The sequence below is a fragment of the Cyprinodon variegatus genome, unplaced genomic scaffold (assembly GCF_000732505.1).
Source record: "Cyprinodon variegatus isolate N-32 unplaced genomic scaffold, C_variegatus-1.0 Scaffold559, whole genome shotgun sequence".
In the NCBI taxonomy this organism is placed as follows: Eukaryota; Metazoa; Chordata; class Actinopteri; order Cyprinodontiformes; family Cyprinodontidae; genus Cyprinodon; species Cyprinodon variegatus.
The window spans coordinates 246483-267499 of NW_015151012.1; the positions used below are offsets into that span (position 1 = coordinate 246483).

Consider the following 21017-nt stretch of genomic DNA (forward strand, 5'->3'; position numbering starts at 1 on the left):
TCTATCTATCTATCTATCTATCTATCTATCTATCTATCTATCTATCTATCTATCTATCTATCTATCTATCTATCTATCTATCTATCTAGTATACAACACAACAAAGTCTTGAAACGAAACCAAACGTTTAAGAAACTTGAGAAATGGAAACCTAAGTGTTTAAATTTAACACATTAACCGTAGTATAGATCTGCAGCTTTCTCTGCAAATATTTGCTAAATAGTGTTTTAATAAAATCATATCAGGGTAAATCAGAAATGCATGTATTTCACTGATCCTATCCTATCCTATAATTTTCCCTATTTATAAAGATGTAATAATCAGTCTGTGTGAATGATCAGTCATCTCCTGGTCAAATGCTTTAAAAAAAAAATTGTTACAAGTATTCATCTGATTACAACAATTTTTTTTATCCATTAATGAGCCAGCCAATGATCCAGTTTATTAGTCTAATAAAAATCAGATAAAGGTTTTAAACATTTACTCTGATGCATAAAGTATGTGAGCTGTATTGTTTCTGTATTTCTGACATAGATTCTGCAGCATTGTTTTCTCATTTATGTCTTATAGAAGTTAGGGGGAAAAAATAGATTAGTCCGACTTAAAATTGTAAATCAGTATATCTGTGTCCTCAAAGCTGTCTGAAAGATTTGCTATCTACTTGTTTTGGGGAAAAATAGGGAAAAATAAGGAAAAAGTAAGTTCATATGTTTAACTATGAGGTTTTTTTATGAATTCGATTTATTGAAAGGATTCTGTTAGAATAAAAATAAATACCGGTAATGCATATGTGCAGTGTTTTTTTAACAGCCATCTTAGATTTAATCTTAGTCTTCAGGATAAAAAACTATTATTAGTCTTGGTCGCATCATAGTCATTATGGTATGTGATAGATTTAGTTGGTTTTAGTCGACTAAACCTTTAAAAGGTTTTAGTCTAGTTTTATGTTGCCAAAAAAGTTAACCTTTACAATTTCGAATAACAACCAGATTCTTCACCAGATTGACAGCTCTTGCCTAGATGCTACAATCGGTATAGAATTCTGCCATCCAGTTCATCATTGGTGTTGGACAGAAAACTTTGATTTATAGAATTCAAATAAACTTTTTTATCAATTAATACCCTACTTTGTAAAAAAAAAAAAAAAAAAAATTTGTCTCACAAAAGCTGTGAAAATGGCAGGTTTAGTTCAATGCATCATATTGGTTAATATAGCAGACAAGCTAACATAATATACAATAAAGGAATGGTTTTAGACATACAAGGTTTCCATCGTAAAGCAAACACTTCCTGATGTACTATGAATTATGCATTACATACAGATAAATAAAATCTTCATTGTTCCAATAAAGCAAAGAACAAAAACATTCTTCTTTCTATTTTGGCAGTTTCGGCTTTATTTCTTCAATTTGCCCCTTGGTTACTGCTGCTTATGGGTCAAAGTAGATTTAAATTCACAGGGGTTGGATTCTTTTTTTTTTAAATACAGAGAGAACCTACATAATTGCCTTGTAATGCCACGGTAATCTGGACCTAAATTGAATCAATATGTTAACTAAAATGTAGAAATATTTAAAGGCAACAGAGAAAATATTTTAATGACAATACAAGGAAACATTTACATTACATATCCAAGTACCTTTTCACCTGGCTCTTTACCCAAAAATATACAGAATGCAATGAAATATTTTCATTGGGTATAATATAGGGATTCTTTTTGGGTATAAATTAAAGAAGGTTTAGTATCACCTCTTGTGAGCAAGAAGAAGAAATAAAATCTTGATACTTGGGCACAGGGATTCTTTTACGCTTTGCAGAGGATGATCAGCCACATAGTTTATTAAATAGCGAGAGCAGGAAGAGCCAGACAGCTGAGAGCGAAACATCAGAGTGGAGCATGAAATGCAGACTCTGAGCTAAGCACACGCAAAGACACATTTCTGTACAGCTAGAAGAGCAGAATTTGTCAGAGTTGTACGGAGCCCCTAAAGGGACATGGAGGGTGAAAAAAGAACTTTTGCGAGATCCTGCAAAACTATTGCGGGATCTCTCAAAAGTTTTTTTTTTTTCCCTCCATGTCCCTTTAGGGGCTCCGTAGAGTTGAGCGTGCAGGACCGGACCATTGCAGGTTATTTTCTCAGACCCTGCCGCTGCTTCCATGATCATTCTGTGGTCATGCAGAATGTGTAGCGCTGCACGCCAGGTGGGCAGCAGGATAAAACAAGATGCGGCAGCACAGCTGATACTGCTTAGCAGATAACGGCACGATAATGCAGTTTAAACATCTAACCGACCCAGGTGGAGCTTTTAGGCAGCCGCCAGTCAGTGATATGTTTTGTCACCAGATTATTGTGAGAACAGGTCATTGGTCATAGTTCCAGTGGGATTTAAGCTTGGTTTTGTGTTACAGGCGTCCTTGGGGCGACTCAAGCCGAGATCGAGCATCACTTAGAGATGGGCCGTAAGCTCCTGGCGGCCGGTCAGCTCGCCGAAGCTCTGTCCCACTACCACTCAGCCGTGGGTAAGGTTACACAGAGCATTCAAGGAGTCTCAAACATCCAGGCTCTCTTAAATGTCTTGATTCAGGCTTAAATCTTCTGTGTTGTACACGTCTTTTTTTCTTCTTTTTTCTTTTTTGTCAAAATGTTTGCCAAAAAGTAAATTTCCTTCATTTTCCAGAGGGAGACTCTGAGAACTACCTGACCTACTATAAGAGAGCCGCTGTGTTCCTGGCCATGGGGAGGTCCAGGTCAGCACTGCCCGATCTGACCCACGCCATCCAGCTGAAGCCCGACTTCCTGCCTGTAAGTCGTTCTCCGAGGCTTTTTTAAAACGCCGACGTGACGATCTTTCTCACAGCGTCCCGCTTTTGCTTCAGGCCCGGTTGCAGAGAGGAAACATCCTGCTGAAGCAGGGAAACACACAGGAGGCCAGGGAGGACTTTGAGATGGTGGTATGTAGGCCTGAAACAATGAATCCATTATTGAAATGATCGGCGACTAATTTAACCATCAATTAATCGTAACCGGAGTATAGAGACTAGAGATGTCCCGATCCAGGTTTTTGCACTTCCGATCCGATATCGATACTGGCCGATACCAGCCTATCCGACCATGTATTTAAGTTTAAGTTAAAGTATTTAGCCTTAGTTGTAAGACTCATGTTGAAAAGGGTTTTAGTACTCTTGATAACATCTAGCCAGCTAAATTAGGTGAGATTGAATAAAAAACAATGCTTGGTACGACAAACTTACCTGTTTATTAAGAGATAAACACAAACTGGACAAAATTATGAATAGCAATCTGAAATTGCACAGTGAACAGTAAAACCGTAAACAGTTAAAGGTGCAAGTATTACTGTAAGTTTTAATAAAAATGCAAAACAGGGAAACACTGGCGCAAAATAGTGGAATGGATCGTTTCAATCGGCGAAACTGGAAAATACGGACCGGATTTTTAAAAAAAAACTGGATCGGCAGTCTGGATCGGCATTTTACATGCTTTGCCGATATGCATTTTTTTGCCAATATCGGCGTCCCGATCCGATATGTGGATCGGATCGGGACAAGCCTAATAGAGACTCTAGAACTGGTAGAGCAACCCACTCAGAAAACAAAATCATAAAAAAATGACAAACATTTAGCATTTAAGATGAAAACTTTTTTCCTGTCCATCAATATTTTTCGTGCCAGTTTCTCCTAGTTTAAATTCTGATAAAAAAATCTTCCCTAATCCAATTATTGAAAAAATAATGTACAAATTAATCGATTAGCAACATAGCCATTAGTTGCAGCTCTAGGGTTGTGTTTGGTATTTATGCTGCTGAGCAAGAATCAGGGTTCAAATGCAAAATTATGGAAGCATGGAACAGTGTTGGTTTTCCTTTGGGGTTTTCTTTTAATAAAAATAAAATACTGCAGAAAAAACTTTTGTTTTTTTAAATAACAAATTTTGTTAAAACATAATTTCATAAAACCAGTGGACTGTTTAAGCCTCTATTTGAAGGTTTCTTCTCTTAAATGATCAGTTTTATGCCTTAAATGAGACAAAATGTTAAGCTTTTTTTTTTTTAACCAGCTTTTATAAAACAGGAACTTTCACTGCCAAGCAACATTCAGGTTAATCAGAATAATCAAACTGCATGTTTGTAGTAAAGAATAAGAAAAGTGCCCTAAACACATCTGAAGCAGTGAAATGATGCATGTAATGCTTTCCCCCGATGGAGATCAGCATCCACCTGTTTTTTTCTTTCCCAGCTGCGGGGTTCTGCCGACCACAGTGAAGCTCAGGAGCAGCTGATGAAGACGAACGAGCTGGAGGACCTGCAGGAGGAAGCCCACGCCGCGTACCACCAGGGGGACTACAGCGGCACCATCAACGCATTGGAGAGGGTTATAGAGGTGGGTGTGGCGATTGGAGGGGCCAATTTCTCAATACTGACCGTTTTCTTTGTATGTGGAAAGCATTACTTTTAGGATTTGAAGTGTTTTAACTGTTGGAAATGTTGTTTTATCTCTTTAATGTCATTTTGTATCTCAGATCTCTCCCTGGGATCCAGAGTCAAGGGAGCTTCGTGCCGATTGCTACATGCGGATGGGGGATCCGCAGAAAGCCATCCAGGATCTCACCCCCGCCGCTAGATTACGCAACGATAACCGAGCAGCCTTCCTGAAGCTTAGCAAGCTGCATTACAGCCTGGGAGAGCACCACGAGTCCCTCAAGTGAGCCTGCTGCACTCTTGGTCATGCAAATCCAAGCATTTCACCTCCCTACTCCTCTGCTAATTTGTTTGGCCTCCATGTTCCCTGACTCCCCGTCTGTTGCCTTGTTTTGCTCACAGCCACATCAGGGAGTGTCTGAAGCTCGACCAGGACGACAAAGAGTGTTTCAGCCACTACAAGCAGGTGAAGAAGCTCAGCAAGCAGCTGGATTCTGCAGAGGAGCTCATCAATGAGGACAGGTCGGTGCACCTTGATTATTCTATACATAATATGGAGAAAGGGCGACCTTACAAAACCACATTAAATAAAATAATTATAAAAATGAACTGGAAATATTTGGTTTGTGCTCTTACAGAGTCTCAGTGTACTCGGGAGGCTTATTTTTTTCTCCAGACACATGGCAAATTAGAGGGAACATTAATTGTGGTCTTATACTACCAAAAACACACATTTAAACCTTTTTTTGTTTTTGTTTTTTAACCTGCATTACACGTTTTTCTATTGTAAAATAGTTCTCTCTGTTTCCGTGTGTCACAACATTATATATTAAAGACATTAATCAGAATAAAGGATCTTTGAGATGACTGCTCACTGTTTTTTTTTTTTTCATCAAGTTTCCAGATGATTAGATCATGTTGCCCTCACACTTTGTGTAGAAAGCTGCAAGATGAGTTTTTTGTTTTGTTTATTACTCTCTATCCTCAATCAGGTACCAAGAAGCTATTGATAAATATGAATCAGTAATGAAGACGGAGCCAAACGTCCAGTCCTATATCAACCGGGCTAAAGAGAGGATCTGCTTCTGTTTAGTCAAGGTGAGGGGAAAAAAAAGACGTCTGCCACATTAGGGACTTTATCATGTTTTAGTCGTCATTTAGTCTCTAATACTTGTTGCTCTTCACGATATTGCAGCTTCAGTTGGCAGCTGAGGCCATCGATGTTTGTTCAGAGGCCCATCAGAGAGACCCTCGCAATGCCAACGTCCTCCGAGACCGAGCAGAGGCCTACATCCTCAACCAGGACTACGAGAAAGGTAGAGAGACCGAGTCGGACAAGTCTGGGTTCTGCCAACAGGACAGTAATCCCAAAACACACACTCGGATTATAGTAAATAAAGCAGATTAACTTTGAGATCTTGGAATAAAGCAGGAGTCAACATACTACAGGCTGTCTGTCAATAACCAGTCATAAGAAGAGCGCTCAAGATGAAAAAAGATGAACCACAAAGTTGCCAGTTGCTGCAAAAATTGTAGATTTCTCAGCAGCTGTGTTTAAACTAGAATATGATTCAGGAAATCCAGACTTGGCGCCTGATTCCTGCTTCTGAAACTCACTGAAGTTGCTGGTTGTAGAACTAAACCATTCAGGTAACAGAACAACTCAACGGTTTCAGTAAAAGCCTCAGTTACATCTAGCGAGTTAGCATGAAAAGTGTTGCATGAACAAGTGTTTGGTGTTAAACAGATATCAGATTTATGTGTTTTTTTCATCCTTTAGCTGTCGAAGACTATCAGGAGGCGAGAGAGTTCGACGGCGACAGCATCGCCATCAAAGATGGTCTGGAACGCGCGCAGAAGCTGCTGAAAATCTCTCGTAAAAGAGACTACTACAAGATCCTGGGAGTTAGCAGGTGTAGTGTCCATCTAGATCCATCTCCAACTGCTTTAACTGGAATTGTGCAGCTCTTTAATGAAGCGTCCGTCCCGCCGTTCCCTCAGGAATGCTAATAAGCAGGAGATCATCAAGGCGTACAGGAAGCTGGCTCAGCAGTTTCATCCTGACAACTTCAAGTCGGAAGCAGAGAAGAAGGAGGCGGAGAAGAAGTTTATCGACATCGCTTCTGCTAAAGAAGTCCTGACAGACCCGGGTAAGGAGATGGTTTGATATACACATCACTTCCTGCTTTTCTAGAAATCTTTTTAAATGTTCGAGAATGAAAATAAAAAGCTGTTTCTGGGTTTTAATTTTCTCTTTTCTTTTTCAGTCTTGCTAACTTTTGTTTTTTATATCTTTCCCACCAACTGCATAGAGATGAGGCAGAAGTTCGATGAGGGGGAAGATCCTCTGGACCCGGAGAGCCAGCAGGGCGGCGGCGGCGGACAGAGAGGCTGGCCGTTCCACTTTAACCCCTTCGAGTCCGGCGGCAGCTACCACTTTAAGTTCGAGTACAACTAAGGAGCAGGACTGGAGCCGCATGTTCAGACTAATCTGCTCTTTTAGTCACATAAACTTGTTTTATTACTAAGGAACCTCGGGATGAATTTCAACGTTTTTCACCTGCTTTAAAGGTGGATGAAGGAAGTTAAAAGGTTTTTGGATGAAAACTGTGGATGTCTCTGCTCATGTTTCTTTCTTCGTGCCAATCTCTGGGCCTCGTATGGAGGAAGAAGGTCAACGTGCCGCTTTTTATTCTCGCCTGCAGTATTCTTTAAAGGAATCCCAGCTTTCCTAACTTCAGTCAACGTCCCACTGGGATGAAGCTTCTCTACAATTGAGAATCAAGACTTTTTCTAGTCGATGAAATGAAAAGCACTTTGAGCTCCTGGATTAACGATGAAACACTGAATTCCTTTGGATTTTCTATCTTGCTTTAAGGTAATTGTTCTTCTACGGGGTTCCTGTATAGGTTTGGAGATGTATATGTATGTATATATACAGAAGATAGAAAAATTGATGAATGAAAGCAGGAAGTGATTAAATCTGGTGTGTATTTTTGCTTTTCTGCTTTTTTTAAATTTTTTTTCGGATTGGAAAAAAACAAAAACACTCCACAGCTTCTCCTCTCCTTTAATTTACTTTAAGTCTTTTGACTCTCAAGCTTCATTGGCTATCAGCGAGCCTTATTTATAAGTAATAAACCTCGGCCAAAGCCGGAGCATCAATTTCAGTGCACTTATTGTTCGGATCATTTAGATATTTATCTAAAAAGTGAAATTAAATTGTTGCAGGACAGGTTTGTGATTTTATTTTGTCTGCAGCCAGATTTTGTTTATTTTGCTTATTTTTGCACCGCTTAAGTTATTTTGTTACCAACTCATCTTAAAGACAGACTGACTGTAGCTGCTTGTTTTGTGAACCAAAATGTGACGAGGTCGTCGTATTTATAGGTGAAAGGAACAGTGAGATTTATTTTAGGAGGGTTTTGATTGTGGCATCCTTTTTCTTCTTCTGCCAAACTGACTCAGCGGACATGTTGGAGTTTATTAAAGGACAAAAACCATCCAGACTGAACTCATTCTTCCTCCTCTGGTCCACTCCTAGAGTGTTCCACAGAAATGTGTTTAAAAGCAACAGAAAGTGTGGAATATTACCCCAGAGACTGATTTTAAACCAAAGAACACCAAAGCATGGAGGTGCACGCATCATTATATGGGGATGTTTCTCATACAGGCTATTTATGACATACCAGGGATCATAAATCAGTTTGATTAAATATGCCTTTAATCCAACAATAATTCAACTCAATCCTTAATCCAACAGAAAACACTTAGTTTTGTCAAACCTGCTGTTTTCTATTAAGAAATATTTTATATTGCGATATATGCACTGCTAACTGCTGCGAGGGGTCAGAGGACTCCACGATGCTTATCAGATGTAAAAACCTAATTGTTACTTCAGTGCTTCACAGAAAAACAGAATTTTTCAAGCATTTTCAGCTCATACAGTAAAGGTTTAAATTGATAAATCAGTTTTCCTAATGTTTTAATTAAGAAAACAATGTGGCATTTTGAATCAGTGATTTAAAAAGGTGAAATTGATCCATTTATTTTAAGATCCTTGAACAAATGGTGTCCTAAATGATCTCAGTCTGAAGAGGAGGCTTCCATAATTGCTGCCAATGGACTTTTCTTTTCATCGTCAGAGGAAAGAGAAAAATCTAGAGGTTCTGGGTCCAAAATCCTCTTCTCGTCTGAACACGGGCCTCAACAGGAAACAGTCTCTTGATCAAAAACGTGGGGCGGCGCTCCCGTCATCAGTGGGTGAATCCAAACCCCTCAGCCTCCTCCAGACTGTCAGCCTCCACCTCTATGGAAACCACGTGGTGTCCGGGGATCATGGCCAGGCCCAGGACTCTGGGTTCACCCTGGGAAAAAGTGTCTGAGGACAGAAAAACAACCCGCTTCAGAAACGCAGACCAACTTGCTTTTACCTTTAACCCACAAATACAGCTCTACCAATTAAAGAATGTTTTAGAATCTTCAGCTGAGGTAGATCTCAGCATCTTATGATGGAAAATAGACAAATAAGAAACAGCTGGCTAAAACACCAACCTAATAACTTCTCTCCTCTTTTGGAAAGTAAGTTAGAGCCAAAAGTATTTAATCAACTATTTGATTAATCACCTTCCTCCATTAGTTATTTAACAAGCATGTTTTAAACCCTCAGGTGAAAAACAAACTAATATGTTAGAAGTAAAAGAATAACAGATACAATAAAGGTTTATACACCCTTAACTCGTCTATCCATTATTTTAGTAATAGATAAATCTAAAAAGAGATACTTTTTTTTAACTTTGCATTGGTAAATAAATGTTTGCAGATTTTAAAAAAGCATATATTTTACATTTTAAGTGAATTGTAAATGTCCAAAAAAAAAAAAAAAACATTAACTAAAGGCACATATCCATATATATATAATATATATTAATCTTGGAAACTTTCAAGATTAAATATCTTGTCGTTTTGCCTTAATTACTGCTGTAAGCAGGTTTCTTCTTTCAGCGGCTGACATGTTTTAGAGTCTGTGTATAATTAATGTAGGTAACAATTTGATTTCTAAATTAGTTTACAAGTATTCATATATTTTATTAATTGTTTCAGCCCTAGACTTATCCTCCATTGAGGTTTCTGTTAACTTCAGTTTTCTTTAGTAGCAGTCCATCTGCTGATGCCAAAAAAGCCTCTTAGGTTGTGAGATCATCTTTCCTCCACATATCGCTCTCTGTAGATAAACACCGGATATTTTCAGCCATTTTGAACCCAGCTTAAATGTTTTCATTAGAAGAATATAATTTCACTCCTTGTCCAGGTGAAATAGAGAATAGATGGGATGGTTTTCACACGTAGAGCACGATCACTACCAGCTGGAAATACATCTTTTTGTAACGTCCCAAAGTTTTTTTTATTTACTAAAATAAATGTACCACACTGTGTTTATGAAACTTTAAAAAGTTTTGCTCCTCATCCTAGACTGATTGATTCTTTAAATTCTTTCTGCAAAATACAACCTTAGCTAAAAGATACAAAAAAGGTTTTAAAGGTTAATCAGATTAAAGTATAATTAAGAGCAGGTGTGAACTCAAGATGACTCGATGGTAAGAGATGAGGAGGAAGGTTGTGCTTAATTATGCAACCAGGTAATGAGAGCTTTTTGTTTTGTTCACATATCTTCCCTGACAGATTTATTTGTGTCACTGATTGTTGAAAAAAAAAAATTATTTTGATAAATCATCCCTATATTTCTTATATCATAAAAAGATTTTTTTTTTTTTTTTACAGCAGCCTGAAAACTTTAGCTTTAAAAGCCAGTGGTCCGTGTCTTTAAATGTCCATTTTAAACTTATTCTCTTTGATGTTTCTTATTATCCTTTTTTTTAAATATATATATATATATATTTACATATAAATATACATATATAAATAAAAAAAAATAGGAGTAGTAAACTGATCCATTGCTCTCCTTCCCCTCCTGTCCTACCTGAGGATTTGAGGAACTCCTGAGCCGAGCCCAGAATGACATTGCAGTCCCGGTCTGTGCAAAGGAAGAGCCCCACCAGGGTCCGTCCGTCCGTCATGCGGATCCTCATGTTCTTGTTCAAGAGCCCCTCCAGCTTCTGCCTGGCCTGGGACGAGGGGGACACTTCAGACTGCTCCTAGATGAGAGGACAACAAAGGTTTCAGATCACACTGATTCTGTATGAGAACCACTCCCCCATGAATATATATTAATATAGTTATAATATATCAAAACAAAATATATTTTTGATTAATAGATAATAATAATTGGGTAAATCATGGAGTATATTAAAATAATAATGACAGTATATCTTAATAAGAAATTTCTAAATTATTATGACAGTGTCTCAAAAAGAGAAATAGTAACATATATTTATGATTAAAGTAGTTAACAAGATACCTATAAATGATAACATGCATTATAATGACAACCAAGTATCGTGGTTGTCTCTAATAATGACAGCATCTCATGTGTTTACTATGACCTGCAAGCCTTTATGAGGTAATAATTATTTATTCTAACAGTTGTCTCATAAATATGAGATGAAGCTTTATTTTTATTCCACCGCAGAGGCAGAAAAAGGCTTTATTGTTATGATATAACCTACTTCAATCTTCAAAATCAGCAAATCGAACTTTTAAAATATTAAATGATTACATTTGGTAGGAGCAGCACGTGGCCAAAAACTATTAGTAATCATTGTGATGAGGTTTCGACAGTTTTAGTAAATCTAAACTAAAACCCACGAGATTGTTACAGTAAAAAAACAGATGAACGAGCTAATATGTTAGCCGCAAGCTAATGTTTATCTCGACCTGGACTCCTAAAAAAGCTGTTTTTTTTTTCAAATCAAATATATTTATTTCTCAGACTTTACGCTTTGGATTTAGAATAAACGACTCAAAAATATGAGAGAGAGAGACACCTACATGTGCAGAAGGACCGTTTTCTTCAATCATTGTAGGTTTTTTTTCCTTCTGATGCTGTTGCTCAGGGAGCACTTCCGCTGACGTAGAGGCGAAACCGGAAATGATAAGAGCTTTATATTAGACGTATTTTCAGATTAAAGGTTGGTTGGATGGATGGATGGATGGATGGATGGATGGATGGATGGATGGATGGATGGATGGATGGATGGATGGATGGATGGATGGATGGATCTACATGTAATGTGCTCTCTTCATCCTCTGACATGGGAGCTGGCTCAGAGCTCCTCTGCCTGGCTGTGTGTTTCCTGGACGGAGCCGCCTTTTACAGTTGCTTTCTGTATTTCTGCTTCTGCCTCTTTGAACCCCAGTCGGCCTCGGCAGATGGCCGCTCACACTGAGTCTGGTTCTGCTGGAGGTTTCTTCCTGTTAAAAGGGAGTTTTTCCTCTCTACAGTCACTAAAGCATGCTTAGTGTGAGGGATTGCATTCCAGTCAATGAGTCAATGCAATCAACTGGTTTTCCTTAGCTAGAAAACGTTGAATCAATTTGACTGTATGATCTGGTTGAACTGTAAAGTGCCTTGAGATGACTTCTTTTGAATTGGCACTATATAAATAAACTGAATTGAATTGAACAAATTTAATAATCAATTGTTAACTGAAGTATAGAGACTCTGAAACATGCGTTTAGCTTACAGAGCAACCCACTTAGAGCTGTCATAAATATCAAATTGTAAAAACAATATGTAAATATTTATCATTTAAGATAAAAAAAAAATGTCTGTCAATATGCTCTATCCAGAACTTCTCAAATGGAAATGTTTGAGTTTCACCTGGTTTAATTTAGTGAAAAATCTTCTTTATGCAACCTCTGTCTATTTGATTATTAATCGATTAATCTAATAGATGGATGGATGGATCTTTGACAGGGATAAAAGCCATTAAAACTCCTCACTCTCATTTGAACTGCAAAAACTTCAATTACTTCAATAAGATAACATTTTTCAGTAAGTTTTGAATATACAAATATCAATCACCAGTAAACAATGATTGTCTCTATATTATTGACTGTGAAGCCCCATCACCTGGTCTGATAAGAAATTCCATTTGTAAAAATTCAGCATTTTTCATGTTATTCCTTATTTATCATACACAGAGGGAGATACTCTTGTTTATTATTTGACTATAATCATAGAAGAAATCATCAACGTATGTTGTCATTTTTAGGTTGGTATTTACTTTATTCAAAATAAGCTAGTTTGTCAAATTTCTTTACAAAATAAAACAGTGTGATAACTATAATTTAAAGTGTCTGATTCAATTATATTCCTCTAGGGGGCGTCCTAATTCAAATAAAGCAGTTTAACAATGCAGTGGATCTCACATCCATTTTTAAATGTAAAATATTACCAAAGTAATAGAGTATAGAAAAATATGAAATAATTCTATCTCTATTAGAATATATGTGTTGATATTGTAGCCACACATGACCATGTATACACAAACATACCCAAGTATGGCTTCTAATTTAAATAGTTTAAATTAAGAACTTGTATAGTGATAGACGGGCAGAACTGGGTAAGATATGGCTTCTTTCTGCTCTCTTTCGAACATCTTGAGATTTGTTCACAAAATCTTTTGTTTCGTGTTTTAAACTGTTATTTACTTTTATTTTGTAATTGCTGCACATGTAAACATGTGTGTGTATATATAGGCTTACACATATGTGTGTTTTCTTTTATATTATGTTTTCCTGTTCGAAATAAAGAATAAGAATATTTCCTCTGTCAGAAAAAATGTTCTAATATTTCTCATTGATCCCACTTAGGGTCCTTGATCAAGCAGCATGGGGTCTTAGGATCCACTGGAGCACGTAAAAGAAGCACGTAAAAGAAGCAATGATCAATTAAAGTAATTAAAGAAAAGAAAGCACATCTTCAAAACTGACGATACAAACTTATTTGGTTATTAAAATGTAATAATACACTTTTGTCAAAGCGGTATCATTATTTGGGACAGAAGCTGAAACATTTGGGAATCTATGGTGTAGCACATGTGAGCTGTGATAATAGCTTTAGTGTCTAACTTACAGTTTGTTTTTAACTGAAATCTTCCCAAACTCCACACTAGTGCCCTTCAGCCATATTTTTATATTCTCTGATCAGCTGACAAGAAATAAACCGTAAACACCCCTTTCCTCTTCAAAAGCAGATATATGATTCAAATAAGATTCCCTCTCAATGAAGCAATATAAGAAACAATCTAAACAAAAAACAATTATATTTGTTAATTAATTGCTTATGGGTATTGTTTTTTTCTTATTATTGTTTTAATTCCAGACTTCAGAGACACAAATGTTTTTTGTTTTTTTAAATATATTAACCCTGCAGCAAAGAAAGGAAAAGACCTTGTAAAAATGCCTGCTTTGCTTGGAAATAAAGCCTTATTATCCAGAGAGAAATGAGCCCTGTGACTGTATGTGCTGACAGGCCCCTCAAAGACAAAATAAAGAGCAACAAAGTAAAGCCAAAATTAAACATTTCCAAACACTCTCAAGGACAAACACAGATTTTATTTTTTCATCAAAAGTGAAGCAGCTTGGTATACTACTGAAAGGGACAAATAGAAAAAGTCTCCAAGCCTCGGTGCAGTAGTGGCAGCATTCTTTTATACAGTGTTTTGATGCACTAAGTAGATTTCATGATGAGGACAGAACAGCCATCCATCTTCTACCGCTGGTTGTCAGGGACATGGTGGGGTTGATACCTATCTCTAGAAATCTTTGGGCAAAAAGTGAGATAAAACCCTGGAGGGGTCAGGAATCCATTTCAGGGAAACACTACAAACACACACTGATGATTTAGAGTCATCTATCAACAAAAAGTGATGTGTCTGGACTGTGGGAGGAAGCTAGAATACCCAGAGTGAAGCCATAAAACAGGCGGAGAACATCCAAACCACCTGTGCCACTGTGTAACCAAGGAAAGTTTAGAGAACAGAGTTTAGATCAGGGCTCCTTAACCTTGGTCCCAAGGGCCCACTATCCTACATATTTTATCTGTTTCCCGCCTCCACACACCTGACCTGAAGGTGAAGTGGGGAGTGCAACACTCTTTATGTGTGTGCGCAACATCTTTTGTGTGCAACACGCTTTATGTGTGTGCAATATGGTTTATGTATGTGTGCAATATGCTTTATTTGTATGCAATATGTGTGTGCAACATGCTTTATGTGTGTGCAACATGCTTTATTTGTATGCAACTTACTTTATGTGTGTGTGCAATAATCGTTATGTGCGTGCAACATGCTTTATGTGTATGTGCAACATGCGTTATGTGTGAGTAACCTGCTTTATGTGTGTGCAACATGCTTTATGTGTATGCAACATTTTGGCAGAAAATTCACTCCATAAAAAGCGGATCAACAGGCTTTTGGGAGCATTTGATGGCTGTCGAGGAGGTAATGAAATCATTTGAATCAGGTGTGCTTGAATGGAGATGTGTCTGAAACATGGGGAGCAGGGTTAAGAAATCCCGGTTTAGATGGTGTGTGTGATAGAAAACGTGGCCTACAAACCCGACCCATTTAGGAATTGGCCTAAAATTTGAGAAACTGTTGATGACAATGAAAACAAAAAATATTTAAACTCCTGACTTTGAAGAAAGAAATGAATACATATCCAAATATTTACCTTTTTTTTTGGTCAAAGTTATCCCTCTTTTGTGACTCTCTTGCTCACCCCTGGCTGAATGAATTTTATTAAAATAGACCACTGATCTAATTCCTCATTCAGAAAGGGTCACAGCTAAAACCAATATGCTGTGATTCGCCTCACTGAAAGGTTTTCAGGTAAGGAGTTCCCCCTCCGACTTGCTCTCCATTCTTTCCCTGGCTGTTATTTAAGCTCTATCTGCTGGCAGGGCTGCCTGGGTTCAGACAGACAGCTCTGAGCGGAGTACAGGAGCCGGCGTCTTCCTCTGTGTCACACTGCATAAAATCTGGGTTAGCTGGAGCGCAGCACCCAGGGGAGCCACTTTCTCTCTCTCATCCCTGACACGTCTTCCTGCCAAATGGACAAGGGAGGCATTGGAAGAGGAGGAGGAGGCCTGTGGCTCTCAGCTTCCTGCCCGGTTTCATCTCCCCTCTCTTTTTATTCTCCAGTCACATAGCGGGACACATGCACAGTTATGACTGCAGATAATGTGGGTGAGGGTGTACAAGCTGCACACTAAGCGAGGTCGTCTCGCCAGCCTCTCAGTCTGGCACTCGCTGACACCTCAGCGGCCAGGGCCTCTGTGTGTGAGGCCCCCACATCACACGTACACTGCTCTCCTAGTGTCTCTCGCTGTGCACATTTCTCGCTGTCTTGGCAGATGTTGGGCTTGGATCAGGCACAGACAAAATTCCTCCCCTCTCGTTTGCTGCAGCCCAGTCAGAGCGTCTCAGGCACCTGTTGCTGCACACCAGGCGGAAATGAGCAGGTTGTCTTCTGGATGCCGGAGCAGCTGGCTTTGGATGGATGGTGGAAAGGTCTTAGGGTCACATCTCAGCATTCCTGCTCCTGTTTAAACTACCCAGGGGACCTCAGGCCGACTGCTTACCTACATCAAGGTTTTTGATAGATTATTGACCCCATGTGACCTCTGGTCTCTGGCTTTTGACAGATGTTGGGGAACTCTGCAGTGAGATTCACCGCACATTCACCTGGAAACAGATCTAATCTAAGAGATATGGAATTTGCAATTAGATCTTTCAGACAAAATGTTTCAAAGCAGATTGTTGTGGTCATTTTAACATTATCCCTTGATCATTCTGATTTAGGCCTGTTTAAACTGTCAAAAACTCACCTTTTATAATGTAATTTTAACAGAAAAAATGTATTTATGCTGCTTTTTTAAACAAGGGGAAAAAATAGGATTTTCCATTTTTTGTGACAGAGCATAAGCTTTTTCTGTTGTTGTCATCAGTTGAAAAATGTATTTTAATCTTACTGTTAAATCAACAAAAGTTTCACTCTTGCTCTGAGATCTTGGCTCCGTGAGAGAGGCCCATAGTAACTCTAGACGAGCTGTGACACATGGTGGTGGCAGTATCATATGTGCAGAGGGATTTTTTTTTTTCAGAGATGCTTGGAGTTTGTGTTAGAATGGATGGAGCTTTATATCAGAAATAAAACAGGTAAGAGGCTGAAGAACATTTGACATAAAACAAAGGTTAACCTTCCAGCAAAATATTGATAATTTGAATGTGACATGGAGCTATACATTTAGAGCAGGGCTCTTCAATATTTTCCAGGCTAAGGACCCCCAAACTGATGACGAGCTGGAGCAGGGACCCCCAATTAAATATATATTATGAAATTGTGTTATATCAAACTGGTCCTATAGTTACTCTATTACATATGGAGTCGTGTAACGAAAGTAATTTCTCCCTAGGATTATTAAAGTATTTCTGATTCTGATTCCTGGTTGATGGGACAGGTGTTGTGGATGAAACGGTGCCCAGCTTGAAAGAGCTCCATTGTGTCGCTGAATGTGTGCATTGATGACTGAAACACATCTTCTGCCTCCATTTATCTGTTTACTACAGTGTGTTGAATTCATGTTAATGTGTATTTAAAGACATTTCAATTATTGGAAAAAATTGTAGGGAGGAATATAAAAAAGTTTAATCAACCAAACCTTTCTGGACCCCCATGCAGTACCTGAGGACCCCCTTGAGGTTGAGGACCCCCAGTTGAAGACCTCTGCTTTAGAGGTATTTATCAAAGTCAAGACTTAAATCAATGTGTGAGAAGTATTGAAAATGTGTTTATGGACAATTTCTATTCAATCTGTCAGAGTTTAAGCTTGTTTGCAATGAACAGTGGACAAAGACAGGTCTCTATGTACAAAGATTTGAAGCTGCAGCTGCAGCTAGAGGTGGCTCTGAAGTGTAAAGGCTATACTACTTTTTGAAGTGAGGTGTTGGCCTAGTGGTTAGAGCAGCTTGTGCTCTGAGAAGGTTGCAAGTACCAGGTTCAATCCCTACAGCCTGCACTCTGGGTCCCTGAGCAAGACCCTTAACCACACACTGCTCCCTGGACGCCACACAATGGCAGCCCACTGCTCCCCAAGGGGATGGGTAACATGCATTTTATTGCTCTGTACTTGTTACATTGTAATGACAATGAAACACTGGAAAAGGAACAAAAAAGATAAAGCTCTATAAATCCACTTAGGTTCAACATCCAGACATGCTTTTCTTGCATGGGAAGTCAAAAACAATATTTTATTAATAAGAAAAGAAAAAAAAATGCCTTGGGCAGCAGCAGCAGCCACTGAAGGGGGGGGGGGGATGCTGTGTGGGGAGGGATTCCCATGGCCTTACTGCCATCCAGCTGACACATCCCTCTGCTAATGAGAGTTCAGATTTACAGCTCAGAAACCATGTCTGTGTCAGACCTCTGCATTACCTCACATTTTAGCACCCCGCCATGCTCACTGCGGCCCTGGGTCAGAGGGAAAACAGGAGTTATGCTTCTCATCAAAACACTTCAATCCCCACCACAAGTGGTTAATTTTTAAGCAATACAATCTGATGTAAGTCTGGGCATGGCTGCGGCAGATTTTTTTTCCAACCCTCCCTCCCCTTTCTCTCTCTCTCTCTTTGGATCCCTCCCCAGCACTCACTCATAGAATCGAGCGCGCGCACATGCACGCACCCGCTCCTCCAAAATATATTTTATCATATCCAGCGGTGCTAAAGGAGAATATGTTTGATTTATTGGTGTCGGGCTCTGCAATGCAGCCGGTGTGAGATCTTGGATCCGGATTCGTGACTGATCCGGACCTGGGAGTGAGAAATTAGGCAGGGAGAGGGGGGGTTAGACCGAGAAGAAACAAACAAGTAACAATGTAACTTACATGCACTCACACACCCCTTTTTTTCTTGTAACAATGTGTACGTTTTTTAAAGAGGGAGGGGGGGGGCGCGGAGGGGAAGAGAGAGAGGGAGAGAGATAGATAGAGAAAAAGGGAGGGGGTGCGTTCTGAAATAATATAGTCAGCCATTTTTTATGTAAGGGGATTTTTTTTTCTTATTGGGGGGGTTGTTAAAAAATAAATATAAGAGGGCGGCCATCTTTGTTGCTCTGCCTTAGTGTAAAATATTCCAAAACGCCCCCCTACTTTTCTCCCGTGCCGATTTGAATATTAAATAAATAACACTCCATCCGCTGCAAGAATTACAGCTTTTTGTCTTATTAATTTTTTTTTAATGTTTTTTATTCAAACACTGCACACAAGGACGGAGGCGCCAATGACGGCAGGAATATAATAATGTCCTCTCCTCTCCGCTCTTGCGAGGAAGACGAGGGCATGGTGGTTAATTCCGAGGGAGGAGATTTTGATGAAGACGATGAGGACGACGGGGAGCTGGACGAGAACGCAAGCGACATAAACTCGCCGGCGGCACCTCGGGAAACTGCAACACCACCAGCCGCGCCAGGTACGGTAGACTAGCTGCTAAAAAAGAAAAAAAAAAGAAAGAGTGGGGGCGATAAAAGACAGCCGAACTATTAACCCGCTATTAATGCATACGGATTAATAAAAAAATCACTTTCAGTGCGGGATATAGTTCCCCTCTATTGTAATTTACAGAAGTAACCCGTTATCTGAGCTATCTCTATCCATGTCCAGGACTGTACAGTAGAGTAGCTCGGCTGCGCGCACGCTTGCGCGCACACACACACACAAGTAAAACGCAACACGAGATAGTTTGAAGCACCTACATGTCAAACTGGGTGCCATATTTGCAGCTGCTTATAAAGAAGAAGAGGAGGGACGGTAGAACTCCGGTTCTCTCCATCCACTTCCTCCTCACCTTTTCACCTCCCTGTAAAGTTTTAACCGAACTCGCCACAGCGAGCTCTCGCATCCATCCTACGGAAAGTTACAGTTACATCTCCTCTCACCACAACCGCCACCTCTTTCGCATGACAGCGGCTTTCTGACATGAGTGGGAGAGAGAGAGAGGGGGGACACATGCAAATGAAGACCGGAGGGATAATAAGGTCCTGAAGCTGCACACCAGTCAAGCAGAATAAAGAAACACATAACAAACATGGACTCCCCCGCCGGAGGCTATGTATTTGATACCCGAGGAGCTGGTTTTTGTAGTGCAGTCAAACGAGGAAGAAATTAAGCCACAATATCCTGTTATTAACAGCTCGAAATAAGGCTATCCTTCTGTTTATATGCTGCCTAACTCCATTTAGCAGTTTGAATTAACGACTAACGCAGCTTGTGTCTGACAGGCTGTGATTGACGGATGGAACCTGATCATTCTGGAACTTTCTCCTGTTAACTTGCACTTTGCACTGAACGTCAACTAACGGTCGCTATCTAAAGAAATTGGGGAGAAAAAAAACTATTGAGAATAAAATATTACTTTATTTGAATAAATGTATGTAAGTTTGGATGAAAAAAACAACACGTTAGGAGAAGGAATGCAGCCGGTTGGCTCTAATTTCATGAATGAATATAACGGAGCGGTCCTCCATTGCTTTTGTCTTTATCGCCGTTGAACCGTGTCAGACGGATAAATGAGTGCTCGTTTCAAAGACTTTAACCCGCTGACGACCTTTCAGCGGCCGCAGCGGTGGCCTCGGTCTCTCTACCATCAACAGAATCCCCCTTTGGGAATACAGGAGTCGTTCCAGTTCACTGCACCGGTGGGCCTCTCTCAATCACCGAGCCCCGCGTGCGTGCAGCGGCCGCCCCCAGGCGTTCCTTCGGCGGCCCGCGCTGCTGCACGTCTGGGCGAGAAGTGTGGAGGCTTGGGGGTGGAGGGGAGTGAGGAGGTGGAGGAGGGAGGCTGCTGCTGCGCACTAACAAAGGCGGGGGAGACAATAAAATCAGACAGAAACCTAGCTTATCAAATTGTGGCTGCGCTTCAACGCTTTGCTGCTTTCCTTTTCAAACAGAGGCAGCTATCTCCATCTGTTCTTCCTGCAGAAATAAACCCAGGTCGGTTTGTAGGCTAAAGTATAAACTGTGAGTGGTGGGATCATAGACATGTGGGCAGGATAGACAGACTTTATCATCATTTACTCCTTGAAAGGAAAGAAGAGATATTGTAATGTAATTTTCTAAGTTATGCTACACACAAATGTTAGTTTTTAATGAGAATTTCCTTCCTAAACAAAGTTTGATGGCTCCAGTTAGGCCAGATAAAATTTTTTACTACTCAAATTAAATAGATAAATACAAAAAAATAACAAATTGTGCCGAAAAATTTGTGCAAAAATAGCCCAAGCTCAGTCATTCTCCACAAAGATCCTCATAGACAAACTTTATTGTCATTTTGTATGCACAGAGTGTACACAAAACAAAACAATAGATTGGTAGCTTACAACAATGAAATTAAATTAACCATTTATAAAGTGCTGCAGTGATCAAGAATATAAACAGTGTAGGAGAAAAGAACAAAAAACTTTAAAAGTCGTGGTGTAAAAGGTGTTGCTATGGAAAGGTTCACTGCGGTGCAAAATAAATAAATATGGTGCAAAATGCAGTAGAAGATTTTTTGTTTTATTTAAAGGGATTATGAAAAAAATATATATCAGCCATGTTGGAAGTATATGATGTTTTC

At 39.4% G+C, this 21017-nt stretch overlaps 3 protein-coding genes across 8 annotated transcripts in view; 2 read left to right on the top strand and 1 right to left on the bottom strand.

Annotated features, from left to right (window-relative positions):
• The window catches only part of LOC107095621 (dnaJ homolog subfamily C member 3-like), an 8423-nt gene extending 640 nt beyond the window's left edge, over positions 1-7783 (top strand). The window contains exons 2-12 of the mRNA XM_015391786.1: positions 2411-2521; positions 2680-2804; positions 2879-2953; positions 4256-4399; positions 4539-4720; positions 4840-4959; positions 5430-5535; positions 5633-5753; positions 6218-6350; positions 6439-6587; positions 6750-7783. Of these exons, the coding sequence (XP_015247272.1) occupies positions 2411-2521; positions 2680-2804; positions 2879-2953; positions 4256-4399; positions 4539-4720; positions 4840-4959; positions 5430-5535; positions 5633-5753; positions 6218-6350; positions 6439-6587; positions 6750-6895 (1412 nt within the window). The 3' untranslated portion in view covers positions 6896-7783. The remainder of the gene's footprint in view (positions 1-2410; positions 2522-2679; positions 2805-2878; positions 2954-4255; positions 4400-4538; positions 4721-4839; positions 4960-5429; positions 5536-5632; positions 5754-6217; positions 6351-6438; positions 6588-6749) is intronic.
• naa38 (N(alpha)-acetyltransferase 38, NatC auxiliary subunit) lies at positions 7748-11460 on the bottom strand. Its single transcript, XM_015391788.1, has 3 exons — positions 11386-11460; positions 10418-10592; positions 7748-8818 (listed from the first exon to the last, which is right to left on the bottom strand). Exons 1-3 carry the CDS (start codon positions 11413-11415, stop codon positions 8694-8696), a joined length of 330 nt encoding a protein of 109 aa, XP_015247274.1. The 5' UTR covers positions 11416-11460; the 3' UTR covers positions 7748-8693.
• Positions 11461-18486: 7026 nt separating this feature from the next.
• chd3 (chromodomain helicase DNA binding protein 3) overlaps positions 18487-21017 on the top strand; it is a 73429-nt gene continuing 70898 nt past the window's right edge. For 3 of the 6 annotated variants that reach the window (XM_015391775.1, XM_015391776.1, XM_015391778.1), the window contains exon 1: positions 18487-18872. In XM_015391775.1, coding sequence (XP_015247261.1) covers positions 18704-18872 — 169 coding nt within the window. In that variant the 5' untranslated portion in view covers positions 18487-18703. The remainder of the gene's footprint in view (positions 18873-21017) is intronic. The other 3 variants (XM_015391777.1, XM_015391773.1, XM_015391774.1) reach the window with 1 other exon arrangement.

Coding starts and splice junctions, on each gene's coding strand:
- naa38 (XM_015391788.1), bottom strand. CDS start 11,415: ATGATTGAAGAAAACGGTCCTTCTGCACAT. Junction 10,593..11,385: donor AAAACGGTCCTTCTGCACAT/GTAGGTGTCTCT, acceptor CCTCTCATCTAG/GAGCAGTCTGAAGTGTCCCC. Junction 8,819..10,417: donor GGAGTTCCTCAAATCCTCAG/GTAGGACAGGAG, acceptor TTCTGTCCTCAG/ACACTTTTTCCCAGGGTGAA.